Source organism: Aquila chrysaetos, chromosome 7 (assembly GCF_900496995.4).
Source record: "Aquila chrysaetos chrysaetos chromosome 7, bAquChr1.4, whole genome shotgun sequence".
Lineage (NCBI taxonomy): Eukaryota > Metazoa > Chordata > Aves > Accipitriformes > Accipitridae > Aquila > Aquila chrysaetos.
In genome coordinates, this window is record NC_044010.1 from 46,684,122 (window position 1) to 46,702,296 (window position 18,175).

The 18,175-nt window shown below is 42.0% G+C and overlaps 1 protein-coding gene across 17 annotated transcripts in view; it reads left to right on the forward strand.

The window, feature by feature from the left end:
• MAP7D2 (MAP7 domain containing 2) overlaps nt 1–9,163 on the forward strand; it is an 85,887-nt gene extending 76,724 nt beyond the window's left edge. For all 17 annotated transcript variants that reach the window (XM_030020757.1, XM_030020758.1, XM_041124682.1 and 14 more), the window contains 8 exons: nt 134–260; nt 1,566–1,770; nt 1,918–2,022; nt 3,270–3,323; nt 3,990–4,068; nt 4,791–4,977; nt 6,633–6,912; nt 7,512–9,163. In XM_030020757.1, coding sequence (XP_029876617.1) covers nt 134–260; nt 1,566–1,770; nt 1,918–2,022; nt 3,270–3,323; nt 3,990–4,068; nt 4,791–4,977; nt 6,633–6,882 — 1,007 coding nt within the window. In that variant the 3' untranslated portion in view covers nt 6,883–6,912; nt 7,512–9,163. The remainder of the gene's footprint in view (nt 1–133; nt 261–1,565; nt 1,771–1,917; nt 2,023–3,269; nt 3,324–3,989; nt 4,069–4,790; nt 4,978–6,632; nt 6,913–7,511) is intronic.
• Nucleotides 9,164–18,175: the final 9,012 nt, after the last annotated feature.

An 18,175-nucleotide genomic window follows, 5' to 3' on the forward strand; every position in this document is an offset into this window, starting at 1 on the left:
GGTCTGCTTTTGAAAAGCAAAGGTGTCTTACCAGTGTGAACCAGGCCCATTTCAGCCTCTGTGCAAGTGTGGCAGTGCTGGGCACTCTCTTTGTTCCCTGCCTAACTTTCCACCCTCGGTTGTTTCCTCCTAGGGAAGATCACAGCAGGAACAACTGATGCAGAAGAAGCTTCAAAAATTCTAGCTGAAAAAAGACGACAGGCCCGCCTGCAAAAAGAACAAGAAGAAAGGGAGAGACAGGAAAGAGAAGAACGGGAGAGGTATTTCTATTGATTTGTGAAAGTTATTACCTAGTAATTAAACCTCTATCATTGGAGAGGCTTGAAACTGTGGTAGTTTTAGAATCAAGGTGGGAGCTTACATGTAAGTGTTAATTTCTTTCAATTTGGACTTATAATTCATTAGTGTCTTTTGCAGTCTTTATGACTAGTGAAGTTAGAAAATAATAATTTGGCCTCTTTAAGAAGCCTGAATAAACTATTACTCATCCAAATACTTCAGGTATGTCCACACTGCAGTGTACTGCACACTGTAGTACGGACCAACCTGAAGTAAAAGACGACATAAAAAAAATATGAGGCAGTTTTAAATGAGCTAGTTCATGTAGAAGAAACAGTCTTGCAGTAGTAGTATATGCCTTAAACGGCAAGGTTTGTATTGTTCAGGAAATTAACCTGAAGTTCACCTTCCTACCCAACTCTGTAGCAGGCAGCTGAGGGCTTTAGGAGTGTGGGCATAATGAAGGCTGCTGTGCCTGAGCAGTGAAACTCTGGCTCTGTTCTGGGAGCAAGCTTTTAGGTTGTCCTCTGCATGGGGTGCTGGTTGCAAGTGTCAACAAATCATGCCCTTCCTTCAAGCCGCTAATCATAAATCACTCTGCATGTCTAAATTCAACTTTGTTCTCATTGAAAACATGGGGGGGGGGATCACTAGTGCCTACCAGTTTGGCCCAATGGAAATATTTCCTGGGTCCCTGATATGCAAGGATAAGAATGATCACTTGTCAAAGCAGCTCTTGCATGTGGTGACAAAGGAGCATGATGTCCCTGAGTGGGGCAGGGAACAACACAGGTAGAATTCAGACCCGCTCTTTCTAGTGTACCACTGTGTTTTGTGGACTTTGTTTGCTGCTACTCATCCAAACTGTGTATCTTCAGCTGAAACGAAGGAAAAAAGTACTTGCTTGTTTATAGATACCAGAATTCTGTGTGTGAAGTACAGGGGAAGTGGGATGTTTTTATTAGTGAAACTTCTGTTATTGAAACTCTAACTGAAATTAGAATGGAAATGCTTTCTTTTTCTTAGATCACACCTGGGTTTTTTTAAGGGAAATTATAATTTCTGTGAAATATTTTTGGCAGTGAAAATAAGATTGGAATAAAAGTGTGATAGCAACCTGAATTCTGAGCATGTGCTCAACCTCTTTGCTGTATCATGGCATTTTTCAGGAAAATGTGTGCTGATGCATGTATTATCAGTTACTGCTGATTGCATGCCATACATACAATAGGATTCATGCTAAACAAGGTGAAGCCTTTTAAACATACTGTTATATTTTTTTGCAGGCTTGAAAGAGAAGAACAGAAAAGAAAGGCAGAAGAAGAAAGACTTCGTCTAGAGGAAGAGGCTCGTAAGAAGGAGGAGGAAAGAAAACGTGAAGAAGAAGCAGCTAGAAAAAAGGCAGAAGAGGAAGCTAGGAGAAGAGCTGAGGAAGAACAAATGCTAAAGGAAAAACAAGAAAAAGAGCTCCAGGCCAAACTTGAGAGACAGGTACCATCTTGAACACAAATGTGAAACTTTATGTACATATATATGTATACACATATTTATATGTACATACAAATAAATACTTTATAGTATCTGGTAATCTGCCTGAAATAAATAATGACCCTATCATGTTTTACACATTTTGATTAGAGGGAAGAAGCAGAAATCAAAGCCCGTGAGGCAGCTGAACAACTTCGTCTTGAAAGGGAACAAATCATGCAGCAAATTGAGCAAGAAAGACTGGAGCGGAAGAAGGTAGATATTTGTGTCTCAAGATAATGATTTCATCTCTTGTTTAAATACATAACCCAGGAAGTACCCAAAAGTATCTAGAAATAATAGTCTGGAGGGGTGACATGGATATTTATGCCTAACTTAGTATTTGTTACTTGCATGTTAGGGGAACGTGGACATCAAAATCTGTAACAGAGTGGAATCGCCTAAGGCAAACGACTTTCTCCTAGGCACTGAACAAACACAGAATTAGCCTCTACTCACAAAGTTAAATGCCGGAGACAAACAGGGAATGGCATGCCAAGGCAAACTTCGATTGCCGCCCAACCCAGGACATCACAGACTATTGAGGAACATGAGTGACTTTGTTTTAAAACTTACTCAACAAAAGCTCTGTGTCATTAATTGAGAAAGTTAATGTCATTAACAAACAGGTTTTCTCCCACCTGGCTTGTCTCTGGCTGCATTATGCAGAGGCAGCAGGGCTGTCTGGCCACAACTGCACAAGGAAATGGCTGGAGCTGCGTAACTTAGCTTTATCTACAGCTCTGTGGCAGGAAAAAGAGAACAACTGCAGAGCTGCAGAACCTCTGTCTGGTTATAAAAGGTCATCTTTCCATATATGTTATTCCAATATGTTATTTTTAACTGTTTACCACTGAGCTGGAGGCATGTTGCGGTTGCAGATTAGAATACCAAACCAAAGTGTCTTTAAATCTGAAATAGTGTCCTTTCACAGTAGTTCAAAGAGACGAAGGTTTGTTGGGAGGGTTTTATTTTGATGAAGAAAGAAGAAAAAAAACCAGTATTTTAGGGTAATGCCTTACATTTTTCCAGCAAGAATAACTTCAGATATTTTATTTTACTCTTCCATTTCAAAAAGCCTGACTATTTTTAAAGGAACTATTTGGAAATAGTGGGAAAAGCAACTAGATGAAAATAATAGCTGTTGATTTTAAATAAATGTTCCAGAGCTGAGCACAACTCATAACTGCAAACACCTGGTATTAAAATGTTTGTCTCTAAATTGCATCTACTGAGAAAGTCATGTTCTGTGATATCTGATATGTGAAAGCCAGCTCCCAGGTGTTTTCTACCTTTTGTTTTCTTTATTTTTCTTATTTATTCTTCCTTTTTCAAGGCAGGCAGGGATGAGGTCATGACAGTAAAGAAAAGTTTTTATTTTTGTCTTTTTTTCCTCCTTTATCGGTCTCTTGTGTTAAATATTCTGTCTGCCTTCTCATCCTCTGATTTATTTTGATTTCTAGAGAATAGATGAAATAATGAAGAGAACAAGGAGGAGTGAAACACCAGAAATAAAGGTATGAAACAGTGTGTGGTTGCAGGGTTTTTTTGTTTTGTTTTATTACCCATATGTGAAAATGAGAGTAGTTCCATGTTAGTGGGTATACTTAGGTACACTCTACACCCAAATCTTAGTTGCATTTCGAACTGAGAATGACTGTTGCTGTGTCACAGTTATTGTTGTGCCACTGCTATGGAGACACAGCTTTATACAACTGTTGCAGACTTACCTCCCTTGCTATCTAGCAAGGTGGCAAGAGCCCATTCCTGGATGCTGGAGCTGTAATGTTTGCTGCTGCAATGTATCTTCTCCTGCTTTGTACCAGCCAGTGAATGAGTTATTGAGCTCTCTGTGTTAAGCCTGCCAGGAATGTAGAATTGAGAACAAGGCAATTGTGTCCAGCTAGGAAGTGACAGAGAGTCAAGTTTTCACTTCTGTTCTAAGTTTTCTACTAAGGAAGCTGTTTCTTCAATTACTTTCAGAGAATGTTTTCTTTTTGGAGTAAAAAAAAAAAAAAAAATATCCTATGCCTAATTAAAAAGGGAAAAAAAAAAAAAATCCTTTCTTGCTGTCGATGACCTTGACCCTGTGGCCCTGGGCAGTCTCACAAGTTTCGAATCCAATCAGTTCCCTGAAGGTTACAGTCTTTGTCTAATACAGTTGACTCATTACTTGATTACAGAAGGAAGAGCCAAAACTGGAGGTACCATCAACTTTGAATGTGGAAAAGCAACCAAAGGCCCTTGTTCTCAACCAGCCAGGTAAAAATTGCCATATTTTTCTGACCTGTTTTCACAGTTAGTTCTCTTCAGAGTTTTGTAATCTCAGGCAGAGCACTGTGTATTATCGCAGGTTCTTTGCTTTCCTCTCAAAAAGAAAGCTATGTTTGCGTCAGTGACAAATGTTAGAAACTGGAGACTTAGCTTTGTTTTGCCACTTATGCAGAAGCAGAAGAAAGTTTCTCCTCCATTTTAGTACCTGACATAGCATTTCTGTGAGTGACAAGTTCCAGTCTGCCAATAGGTTTGGTTGCTGCAATCTACCGCTGAGTTTTGTAGGTAGAAAATTTTTGCACACAATTAAGCTTGCAAGCTTTTTATAGCACTGCTCTGAATCTTACATTTAATTTGACTTTACAAAAAAGTATGTGTATTTAAAGAATTATTAAAGAAAATATACATATCTGGCATTTATCTATATTTTGTTTACTTCCGCGGGCTAAGGCTTTTAGTACATGACATAAAAGATAAAACATTCTCCTCCTGTTTCTTCAAATTTAAAAGATGTAGCATAAAGAGCAATTTTAGAGTGGAAAAGAGGATTGACAGTATAGTATGATGAGTCATAGATGAAACAGTCCTACTGCATTGTCAGTCGTCTTTTCTACTCGATCTATAACTTAAAAGCATTTGTGATCTTTTTTTTTTTAAACTACGTAAATAAAGAAGTTGCTACTGTCATAATTTCTAACCTTCTTTTATAGAGATCAATGGATTGGCAACCTGCCTGAAAAATAAAAGCTTAGAAAGTGCTGTCTCTGTAATCCCTTCCCAAGATGTACTTGCTAATGGACTAAAGTCAGTTCCAGGACTTATCCAGCTGGAAGCTGTTGATGGGAAATCTAACAGCATGGAAGATTCAACAGATGAGGTTCAGTCCATGGATGTGAGGTACAGACCATATCTACCAATAGAAATTGTGGAATTCGTATTAGACATGCACAGAGTTTTCTGTTCTGTTTGTTAATACCTTTACTGCTTTACTTCTCACCTACCCCACAATGGGGCAGTCAGGTGTCTACCGTGGTGTATGCCGCTCCTGGCAAGACGTGAATTGGTTGTTTCAGACAACAGTCAAGAGAACCTCATCTCACTCTCACATATTTGGCCAGGGTGGGGCTCTGAAATCCTTCTGCAGTCCTTACTTATGGATTCCATACAAGTTTGCCCAAACCTTTCAGATTGTTCTGTTAAAGTAGCTACTGTAGATATTGTCAGATGTCACCTTTTTTTTTAATTTGTGTCAAGACTGCATAGCTATGATGCATGAGCTTTTCTCCCTCCATACAAACAGAATAAAGAAAATAGTTAATTTAGAATTTTAAGTACTTAACCAGAACAAATGTATGGAAATCAGTAAATAACTTCGTTTGTATTAAATACTGTTGGATTTTGATGGAAGAACTTGCAGGAAAGAAGGAAGTTGATAACTTAAGGCTGCTATGAGGAAGCTAGCTCTGAATTTTAAACATGGAATTTTTATATGGTGCTTCCTTAATCAGTAAGCCAACTTAACCTCTCGTACTGTTTCAGTATTTCTGGTAAATCTGCATAAATACTTAAGAAATGCCATAGTGAGACAGACCAGAAGTCCATCTAGCCTGTTATTTGGTCTCCGAGAGTATCAATAAGAAAAACTGGTTAGGTAGAGCACTTGAGCCCACTGCTTTCTGCAATCCAAGACGACACAGAAGTGGTCATTAGGGATGTTAGAGGGCACAACTCTGCTTTGCCCTTTGAAATATCCACTGACGGACCTGTTGCCCATGAGTTTATCCAACTCCTTTTTCAACTGCTGTTAAAGTTTGCATCCAGGACCTCACCTGGCAGCAAGTTCCACAGTACAGTCTCACTAGGTAAATTGCGTTCTTTGATACCCATTAAACCCAGTCCCTTACTAGTGTCATTGGGCACCCCCTGGGTTTTGTGTTGCAGGATTTGATGCACGATAGTTCTGCCCTCAATGTATCCACCACTCCTTCATGGTTTTAGAAATCTCTGTGAAATCCCTCCTTTGCCTTCTCTTCTCCAGAGTGAAACGCACTAGCCTTACTAGTCTTGGCAAAGCATCAGCTGGTAGCAGCACTTGTTAAATTAAATTGTAGGATTTTTAACGTCTGAAGTATATCGTAAGGTTGCAAGAAATAACTTTTTATTTAAGTTGTGAAGTGTGAGTGCTTTAGGTAAATGTTTGCAGGGTCAGGACAATAATTTGCAAGATGCAATAAACATTTAAGAAAGGGAGTGGTGCAGGGACTGAAGGAATGAGTTGGCAGTAAACTACCAACTTGTTAGGAGATGAGTGTTCACATCACACAGCTACCACAAATCTTAATCTTTAAGGAATATGAATTAGGTATGACCTTCCATCCTGGACAGGGTAACCTCTTCTTTGGATTGGTACATACTCTAGGTAAAGGCTTGCTGCGGCTGGCCTTAAGATAAGTAGTAGTTTTTGTACAGTCAGAAGATTAATTTCGTTGTTGCTTAATGAAAAGTTACGTACCTCTTATGCTGCATCTTCCTTTCATTTATCTCTTGTGTAGCCCGGTTTCAAAAGAAGAACTTATCTCTATCCCTGAATATTCACCCATGAATGAACTCATGCCCGGTGTTTCTTTGGACCAAAATGGGACAAGTAATGCCAAGGCCCTTGAAGATCTCTTGGATTTCACAGGCCAAGCTACATACTCCAAGATGTCCAGTGATACCATCAGCCTAGATGACTGTAACAAAAACTTGATTGAGGGATTTAACAGTCCAGGACAGGAAAATACACTTAATTCTATCTGTTGACAACCTCGCTTTTCAGCAGAACAGATAAAGGTACAGTATTGTGATAAACATCTTGGATATGATAAATTGCTGTGATTACTTACGAGCTTCCCAGAAAAATACAGTGGTTGTAAACAGTGTATGTGGACAGAGGAAGAAAGCTGGTCTCCTAGATATTTAAATTCAGCATAATCTTTCATATTTGCAGCTCTTTGTAAATTGGCATCATATGCAAACTGAGCGTATCATAGCAACTGAAGGCATCTGGTAAATGGAAACATTTCCTTTATGCATTCAGAATATAGTGAGAAGAGTTGGGTTTTCTTTCTTCATTAATACAATACCTTTCCTGTAAGTCTTTGGAGCCTATTTGCATGAAGAAAACAGTTAAAAGTGGGGCCAGCCTAGAAAATGATAGTTCTTGTTGCTGCTTACTCTTTCCTGCTGCTGTGAATACTTGCAGCACAGTGTAGAATCACTTATCCTGGAAAGCCTGCATAGTAAAAAAGCACAGTAGGCTTCAGTGACAGTTTCAAAGTATAATGCCACAGTCAATTTTTTTGAGAGGGTGTATTCTAAATTACAAAACTGAGGTCATCTAACTTGCACAGCTGACTTTGATATTCTTCTCTCTCTTTTTTAATTGACAGAAGTACCAATTTCTGGAGGATATATATCCCTGTGATGCTACTGGCAGTAAAATACGAGCTTGTCACTTGAAAAAGCTTCTGCAGTCCTTGAACACTGGATTTCAAATAATCAGAGCTGAATATAACTTTGTCTTCCCAGGGAATATGTTGACTAACTGGCTGCTTTTGGTAGAAACCAATGATCTAGAGCCTTGATGGTTTCAGGGAAGACTGAGTGTGCATTAGAATTTGAGCTTTAGCTGCTAATAAAGCACTTATTTCTTCTTTTAATTTAAAATTCATCTCAACACTTCACTGTGATTTTTACCTGCATTTTATTTTGAAACAATTCTTCCTTAAGTTTTATCATACATCCATTTAGACATCTTTTTCATGTAAATAATGATGAGGTTTGCCCACAGTGCATTGAAATGAAATAATACACTGTACTTTAGTTTTGTGCCTATCTTTTTTGTCTTTAATAAGGAGTTATTGGCAACTTTTATGCAGGTGTATAATTCAAAACTATAGCTGAAGAGGCTTGAAAAATACACAACTGCTGGAATCAAAAGAGCCTTCTTACTGACTGTGGAGTGTGGGAGCTATCCCGTTATGGTTGTGTTGACACTTTTAGTCACTAGTGGCACTTACTGGTTAATATTAATTAGTCCGGGAGCGACTATCAACTATGTGTTTAAAAACATACTTGTGTAACACCTGTAAACAAAAGTAGGCAAAATGCCTAGTGTAATCCCTTTATATATATATATAAATATATAGAATAGCTGTAGTAGATCCAAGTGAGTGGTTGGGGGGTGAGATAACACGTTGGTCTTTGAAGATGCAGACACTTGATTAATACCAGCAGGCTTTCTATCCAGTGGGGAAGTATTTTGTCTTCCTATAGGCTCAACAAAGCAAGGTTTAGTTAGCAGCAAAACAATATACGAATGTTGCAGCAGAAAAACAAAGGCTGAGACACACACGGGGAACACTGCTCGCCCCCTGAACGTTCTGTAAGCATCTGTATGGAAAAATTCACATCGAGATGTCTGGTGTCTAGACATTACGTGCCATACAGTGTTAACTTTATTTCTGTTGGTGAACTACGATAACTTTATGCTAGATCACATGCTGCTTTGAGGACACTTTTGTCCAGTTCCTTATAAGAATAAATTGCAAATACAACTCTCTTTGGACACAAATGCAAAAGAAGTGGAAATGGGGTGGGTGGGTTTTTTGCTTTTTTGTTGGTTGTTTTTTTTTCCTACGTGTAAGGGAGTTCACGGCATAGCTTGAGCTCAGTTGTAGCCCCATTCCTGTGCTCTTTAAAGCCAGCAATGGGAAACTAACCAATGACGTTATGTGCGAAGTATAAAGGAATCATACCTACAAACAATCCAGCTCTATTTATGTTAGTGTACTTCAGAGAAATACTTTCTTTTGACTGTGCGGTAAGCTGTAGCATGGTTCTGTGTCTTCCAAATTAGTCCTTCATCTATTTCCTAAATAATAAACAAACAAAACCAGTTTGTTTTGCTGTGATACATTGTGTTTGACAAATGTCACATTATATTTTATTATGGTGTCATTGTATAACCTGTAGATTTCTGTATTTGCATGACCTGTATAGCATGTATAAAGGTGAAATACATTTTCATTTATGAATCTAACTTGTTTCTTAGCTTTTTTTTTTACTCCCAGCAAAAATACGACTGATTTAAAAATACAGGTATGCTAATTTGTTCTGAGGTGTTTGCTGAAGGCGGGCATAACACTGAATGAAGGAGTGGTTGTCAGAGCCTCAAAATACTTCACCGTTGCTTCCTCTGCCCTATACTGATTTGCTTTCTGAGGTCTTGCCAATACACAGAGGAGATGCAGAAGAACCTTAAGGTGAGGGCTTCCGAGCTGTGGCAGCCAGGGAGCTAGTCACAGTATACAGGCCCGTTTGCAGCCCCAGCTGCAGCTCGCTGGGGTATTACCTGGCAAGGGAAATGAGGAAAAGAAAGCTTGGGAGCCGTGGCACTGTTCTGTTCAGTGTGCAGGAGCTGTTCCGTAAGGGTACCTGTAACATAGACGCTGAACTTCTCTTCAAGCTACCTGCATGTACTGCTGCTTAGAAAGAGGCCAGCCTGGAGCTGCTGTTAGTTTTCTAGTGAAACGGTGGGGGGAAACATTCTACAGTTTGTTCGTTTGGTTTTTTTTTAAATTGTAACTTCAGTCAAAATTAAAAATGAGAGAATCTACTTTTATTATGAAGTATATTAATACTTTCCATGGTGACAGTTCATCTCACTCTTATTAACTCTTGAATCATTCATGTTATTGGTCCACTCAATTATTTACTAAGGTGAAAGCAAGCATGGTAACTGAGCATTCATGAAGGAAGATACCGCCCATTTTCCTTTTTTATTTGCTTTCAGATGTAACTTCACAAATTTGGCTGAATATCTGGAGCAAGTACTGTTAGCTGAGGGGTTAAATTGCTTCTACTTTTTGCTTTTGATGATGTAACTTCTTCATACCAGTACCATACCAGCGTTTGGTGCTGTGATTGAGGTCTGCGCAATGAGCTTTACTGTTAATTTGTCAGCGGTCTTGGAACTGTGGTGAGGGATCACTAGTGATTGACACAAGGTCCTTGGTAGAGCTTCTCTGCTGTAAAGCACTTGAGAATCAAGCTGTGAGAAGAAAGAAAAAAAGAGTAGAGCAGTGATCCTTGAATGGATTTTTATAAATGGAGTTAGAAATGGATTTTTTTTTTTTTTCAGATTACTTTTAGAAAGTGAGCTGCACCACAGGATTGTACACACCAAGAAGAATTGGACACTGCTACTGTCCTTTCCTAGATTTATTTTCAGTAACTATTAGTAACTTTAATACATAAAGAAATGATACCTGTGACATAACGGGGCATCACGGTATCTCTCCAAGTAGGTTCAGCGCTTCCCGTGGCGTTACCCAGGGAAATGACAGCCAGAGCTTGTCCCGGGCCCCAGCAAAGTCGCGGAGCAGACCTCCTGGCTCCCCAGCCAGATCGGTTCCAAACAAAATGGCACGGGTGAGGGGTGGATCCGGACACCCGGGCTGCGTGGGCAGCCTGGCACCGCGGCTCTTCTGCGTCAGGCACGGCTGCTCAGAGAAGCCCGGGGTCCCAGGACACCTCCGGGGCTTCAGCGCTGCAAGGCAGCCGGGAACGCCTAGCAGAAGATGTCCGTCCCATAAAGGTTTCAGCTGTGGTCCCTTCCCCGTATTAAAGTGTAAATCGTTTAACATTCACGAGCTGAAGACCCTTTACCCCGTGAGGTCTGTTTCTTGTTTGCTGTGAGCCACGGCCCGTATCCCACGCAAGAGGGAGACTGTCCCGTAAGCGGCACAAACGGATCGGTGGGGATACGCTGCTCCTTCTCCTGCTTTAGCGACCGGTGGGACTTCTTCCTTACTCCTCCCTTCTCCCTCCCTATACAAGAACGAGGCAGAGACTGAAAAACTCTCTTTGTTGGCTTTCATTTCAGAACAACGCTGTTCAAGCTGTTGGTTGCCTCCGAAAACAACACGGAGGGTGGTTGTTCACCTGTGCTGCCTCTGTGTTACGCGTGCACAAATACATGTAAATGGCAGTTACCTGACATTTGGGGATGTTGGTTTTCAATATCAATATTAAATTCTGAGAAATGTATTATTGCTGGGCCACTATGCCGTGATCTGCAAAATATGATGTATGTGGTGACTGAATGCAATTTTCTCTGGATTTTCTTGTTAATCTTAAGAAAAACAGGTTTTAAATTAATTCAGTCTCTGCAGAATACATACACTTAAAAATAATAGAAAACTTAGGATGTTCAGATGCATTTTTGTTACTGCTGTTAGCGGCAATCATACCAGTCTAGAACACCGCAAGCCACAATGTTCGTCTCTCCCCTGCTTTTTTACCCCATCATTTCTCTTATCCTTATGACCTCCTACAGCTGAAGAGGAGGAGATGCTATTCACTCAGCTGGCCATTTTTCCGTGTCTGTTGAAGCAACACGTTAAGTGTAAAAGCCCTTAAAATTGCAGGTGGAAACGCTAAGAGAGAAAGGATGTTTATGCTTTTAAAATAATTACGTAAAGTGTAAGAAAATGGTTTCTTGACCACCAGAATAATTTTTGACACTTGTTTTCTTCTCAGTTGCCTTGTTTGTTCTCTAGCTTGTATACGTTTTATAGCATTTCTAATGATTCAAGACTGAGGCAGTAATTTTTTTAAACTAGTGGGTTTGATGATTACCTAAGGCCTGCAATTTTCGGGATCAAAATAAATGCTGTGGAAGCTAGTGTCTGATGTTCACTTGGGAGCTCTCCAAAAATAATGTGTATCCCTGCTGAAATCAAGCCTTAATGACTTCCAGAGAAAAAACAACTATGCTGCAGGAGAGATTCAGTGAATAAAAGGAAATGGTAAGCAATGTGCTGTGTGCTCTGCGAAGTCCTTGCTCCGAGTTTTTAAAGTAGTTACATAAATAGCTCAAACCAGAAGCTTTGCGTTATCACTCCTGTCTTCTTGCTGTGTCTAAAAGGAATAAGTTGAAGTCAGTGGCAATTGTAGGCGACTGATGTTATACAGGAATGGACCCAAGAACATAAAATTACATAGCTGGAGAAAAAAATTAATGGGCGTGAGAGATGTTCACAATCAGGGAAATTATGCTGACAGTATTTCCTCATTTTTTCTAGAAATAACAGCCACTCTCACCGAATTCAATACACGAGCAGCACAGTAAGTAGGATTAGGACAATATCTGTAACACCATATTAACATTATGTTCACACATCCCTTTTCAGAGCAACTTCTCTCTTTTAAAATACAGATGCAACATTGTCTGAAATACCATTATTAGGGCCTAAAATATGCAGAGCTATGGGGGTTTATACCAATAAATTCTATGGAGTTACTCCTAGTCTCCCTGCTGTGAAGTCTCAGTCAGGAACAGTTTTCACTCCTTCCTTTTTCTTCAACCTCTTATCAGTTCAAATACACGAATCCAAGAGAATACAATTTCTGGTGGTTGCTTGCTGCAATGAGTTTGTTCTTGCAGTTCCTGGACAAAGACTGTCCATACCATGGCTGGCAGAGAAACAAACGGTCCGAGGAGTCTTCTGGAGGCTGAACACCTGCAGTAGTGTGTTGGGGTGTCCTAGTTTCAGCTGGGATAGAGTTAACTGTCTTCCTAGTAGCTGGTACAGTGCTATGTTTTGAGTTCAGTAGGAGAAGAATGTTGATAACACACTGATGTTTTCAGTTGTTGCTAGTAGTGTTTAGACTAATGTCAAGGATTTTTCAGCTTCTCATGCCCAGCCAGCGAGAAAGCTGAAGGGGCACAAGAAGTTGGGATGGGACACAGCCAGGGCAGCTGACCCAAACTGGCCAACAGGGTATTCCATACCATGGGACGTCCCATCCAGTATAGGAACTGGGAAGTGGGGGCGGGGAATCGCCTCTCGGGGACTAGCTGGGTGCCGGTCGGCGGGTGGTGAGCAATTGCACTGCGCATCATTTGTACATTCCAATCCTTTCATTATTGCTGTTGTCATTTTATTAGTGTTATCATTATCATTATTAGTTTCTTCTTTTCTGTTCTATTAAACTGTTCTTATCTCAACCCGTGGGTTTTGCTTCTTTTTCCCGATTTTCTCCCCCATCCCGCTGGGTAGGGGAAGTGAGTGAGCAGCTGCGTGGTGCTTAGTTGCTGGCTGGGGTTAAACCACGACATGGGGACAGCAGCGAAGCATCGCTGGCACCAGCAACGAGTATAATCCTGGTCAGAAATGGCTAAAACTTCCCCAGGTGATGACTGGGTCAGAATTTCTTTCCTTTTGGCAAGAAACATTTGTATTTCTAACCTATGTTTTTACAAGGTTAATTTATGCTGATGTTCTTGGGCTAGTGTCGGTTTTTAAGGCCAGAAAGCATCCCATAGTAGATGAAAGTGCTGGTGGATTTAGCAAGTAAATGAGTTGATGGGATGAGGGAGGGGAAGCAGGATGGGTGAAGGCAGCAGTTGCTGAAGAAAGCTAAGATACTTTGCACATATTTACTGCCACGTAATCGCTATTAAAATTCCTAAGACAAATCGGAGTCAGTTATGCCCACAACGTCCTGTCAAGCTGGACATTTTGAAATCCGATCGCTCCTCGGAGTTCGCATCCTGCTGTTTCACGGCAATTTCTCCTCCCGTCACCTTTCCAAGATCTGGCTCTTGCACAGGGAAAGAAATGCAGCCTTTCTGCGCCTCTGCCTTCCTCCTCAAATTCATCTGCTGTGGCCTCTTGGGTGATAAGCCTGGTTCAAAGCCGTTGCTTCTAAAATCCTGTTACTGTATTTATGTCACACATTGGCATTAATTCATACACTGAGATTGTTTTCACTGGTATTATGCCAAAATCCTACCAAGTTTACATGGGCCGTACGCCTAGCGGCAACAGCGCATTTTCACATGTTGTTACAGGAAAGTCCTGATAACCTCATAAATAAAACATACAGGCATCATTACGTCATGAGAGCCAGCCTCGCTAAAGGCTCTCTTTAAAGAGTAATTTGGTGATACTATCGGAGCCAAGTCATGCAGTCAGTCATCCTCTCACATTCCTTCGGGTTTTAATTAAACAATTACTTTACAGCTTTCCTCAAATTTCAAAGCTAAATAATGTAGGACTTATTTCCTCAATTAAGGAGGGAATCGTCATCTGTTGCTCCGAGCCTTGACTGAAAAAAATAGCACAGTTCCACAGAAAGCTGTTAAAGAAAGTTTTTACAACTGAATTTGTGGGGGTTTTTTTGCTTTATTCTGGACCAAATTCTTGCCTTGTCTGGATGAGGAGTTACAGATTTGACATTCTTTTGACAAGTAACTTCAGGAGTTGACCTTAACACCAGTATCTCATTTTCTATAAAGTAAGAGAAAGAGCTGATGCTCCTTTGCTGGGGACTTAGAGGTTTAGCAAAATTAGTTCCACTGAATGACAGAAATATTTATTATTATGATTATGATTATTATTAGCAAATGAGTAGCGTGCCTGCAAAGAATGAGGCAGCTTGCTCTCGTTTCAAGACGGAAGGTGTGCTTTGTGGTTTGGCGCATGTATTTTGATAAAACTCAAAGAAGAAGATGCCTGCTTGCACTGAAGGTAGGGGTGGGGGAGAAGGGAAAGAGGAAAGCACGAATGTGAAACTCCTCCAAAAGCAGAGATCCAAGTTAATGAAGCCATGCGTGTGGGAGAATTTGTGGGAGAAATTGTGGGAGGACGAAGGAAACTGCACAAGGCACAACTGTTGTTGTAAGTTTACTAACTGCACAAAGGCACAATTATTATGAGCTTGCTGAAGAATGCACAAAAAGTAGAACAAGGTCGGGCGTACGTGACTGATAACAGGAGGGCGATGTGACTGAAGACAGAGTGCAAGACAGCATGCAGGTGGAGGAAACTATTCGCGTGATTAGAAGACTTTATCCAATTAGACTATTGTTTAAGCGCGTCAACGGCACATGTTAACCGATCAACAAATGGCTTATATGTGAGTAGATACTAGAAACATATATAACCGAGTGTTGCGCAGTTAATAAATGGAGAAATCGTTTGATCCACAGTATCTGTGTTAGTCCGTTTTCTCCCCAGGGCGAGTCCCTGGCGATGTGTTGTTTTCCCTAGATTGTCGCAGCGGAGAAAGTGCGACAATGCGAGTCTTATCAGGAGGCATAACAAGACAGCGAAGTACAAACGGAACACTTCCCTTTAGGTACTACGAGAGGTTGGCTGGTAAAACCCCGATTACCCTCGGACAGCGGTTCTTGATGGTGGATCACGCCTTTGCAGACGTTGACTCCACCAGACCCTCTCTCACTGCTCCGACGTGCTCTTTCCCCTGTATTACCGTCCACGGGCTCTGTCTGCAGACACCAAGTGAACTGCGTATGACAACCAAGCTAACCCGCTCCCTGCAAAGAGCTTTTAATTCCCTGTGCCCGGTCCACCTCGGCGGAGGGCAGGCGTTCACCCGCGGCTGCTGCGGCGGTGAGAGCCCAGGCAGCGCTCCCCTGCCCGGCTCGGGCTCCTTTGCTCTGCCTGCCTCTGCGCCTGACCTTGCCAGCGATCAAGGGAAGTTTTAGTTCCACTTCTTTTTAAAAAAAAATTAACATAACACGGTTCAGCGAAGTTCAGTGCCAATAGTAATGTTTTACGTGGAAAACGAAACGCCTCCTGGAAAGAATGGATACGTAGGACCTGTCTGCTATCGAGGGTTAGCTTCTGCCTTTGAATTCTAGGTGACTTCCATTCACCATTTCCAAGTGTTTAGCATGCAAACCGCAGCCATGCTCTTTCCAAAGGGAATGTTTACTAAATTAAACATTAAAGGAATATGAAAGCTATTCTCTATTCTAATGATACTTAATTAGAAAAAAAATGGAAATAGATTAAAATAATTAGTCTTAATAAGCAGTAATTGCCAAGTCTTGTGCAACAGAATAGCCTTCACAATTTAGAGATGGAGAATAACGATGCTGTGGAACTACCAATAGACACTGCTTTGCATATTTAATTTGTAAACTGTGTTTTAAGTTCTTGTTTCCTTAGACTACACGGTCCCAACCATCGAGACCCTTGTGTACTTACTACCCATCACGATGGTATCCATCCTGCCATCCGTCAGGATAAATGTATACTGGATCAAGACCATCTGAGGCGAATCCCAGTAAACAGGTTAATAATGAAGTTGAGTAATTTAGTTTATGTGATGTAGAAGTTTATCATATGCACGTGGAGGCAGGTTGTTGGTACTCGGTGCTTTGGACCAGTTTTTGCTTCAAGTGAGGTGTCTGCTTAGTTTTAAGCTTCAGGGCAGCGCTAGCCCTGCTAAGCGCAGAGAACAGGCAAACCACCACACCAGCTGGAGCAGGGAATAAAACCACATCTTTTTTCTGTTGGTTCGACTTTTCTAATCTTGAGAATGAAGCCGTAGCTGCCTATACGGTGATTATCCCGCACGTTGTGAGAGGCATGCCAAACGGGTACTGCACGTTACCTGGCTGAGCCCTGCGAGCTGGCCCAGGTTTCTTTGGGAAAGTGCAGATTAATGGCACCTGCCGGCTTCAGTCTCATTTCTCCATCTAAAGCTCACTCTGCCCGGTTCTCGCCCAGAGGTCCTATTAACAAAAATACCAGCGTGGCGAAGAGGAAGCAAGCAGTGTTTAGTGCAGCGTGCCACTGTTAGTTCTATGCCATATAGTTCAGTAAACCTTTTGCAGTCCCTTTTAATTGGGGAGACGCTACTACTAAATTTAAAAATAATCTTATGCTTCTGTATGCTTTTCTTATGAGAATTTCAAAGTGTTTTGGTGAGCGCAGGAAATTATTTTCTACGGCAATCGTGCGGGGTTCCTCGTGTTTGAGCTAGGCTGGAAAAAACCAAGCGGGGTCCCGCAAACAGACAGCAACCAGATTTATAGGTGTGAAGAGGGATCCCTCAGTCCCACCTGCAGCAACTCTGCCCAGGTTGAGAAGACAGAGATCTGACGATAACGCTCTGCTAAAAGATCAGCCCTATAAAAGAAGGGCAGGAAGATATCGGCAGCTGAAAGTCCGAAGGATGGCCAAACCCAGCAGCCCACGCGCTGTGGTATTGGGAACGTAAGGGAACTGAGACCACCTCTTTGAAGTACATCTAATTAAGGGGCCAACCTTAATTAAGCAACCCTTCCTCTCCACTCTTTACCCAGAGAATACAAATATCTAACTTCAGCCTGCTAGGCCGTGTTTTGATGACAGAGCGAACGCAGCACTATGGCTCTGAGCTGGACCAGAAACGTCAAGACTATGTAACACAGTGTGATGGGTTGACCCTGGCTGGACGCCAGGTGCCCACCAAAGCCGTTCTATCACTCACCCTCCTCAGCTGGACAGGGGACAGAAAATATAACAAAGAGCTTGTGGGTCGAGATAAGGACAGGAGAGATCACTCACCAATTACCGTCACGGGCAAAACAGACTCAGCTTGGGGAAAATTAACTCACTTTATTACAAATCAACCAGAGCAGGGTAATGAGAAATAAAACCGAATCTCAGAACACCTTCCCTCCAGCCCTCCCTTCTTCCCGGGCACAACTTCACTCCTGGATTCTCTACCAACCCCCCCCAGCGGCACAGGGGGACGGGGAATGGGGTTTACGGTCAGTTCATCACACGTTATTTTCTGCTGCTTCATCCTCCTCAGGGGGAGGACTCATCACACTCTTCCCCTGCTCCAGCGTGGGGTCCCACCCACAGGAGACAGTCCTCCACGAACTTCTCCAACGTGGGCCCTTCCCACGGGCTGCAGTTCTTCACAAACTGCTCCAGCATGGGTCCCCCACGGGGTCAAAAGTACTGCCAGAAAACCTGCTCCGTGGGCTCCTCTCTCCACAGATCCACTGGTCCTGCCAGGAGCCTGCTCCAGCGCGGGGTTCCCACGGGGTCACAGTCTCCTTCGGGAACCCACCTGCTCTGGCGTGGGGTCCTCCACGGGCTACAGGTGGAGATCTGCTCCACCGTGGACCTCCCTGGGCTGCAGGGGGACAGCCTGCCTCACCATGGTCTTCCCCACGGGCTGCAGGGGAATCTCTGCTCCGGCGCCTGGAGCACCTCCTCCCCTCCTTCTGCACTGACCC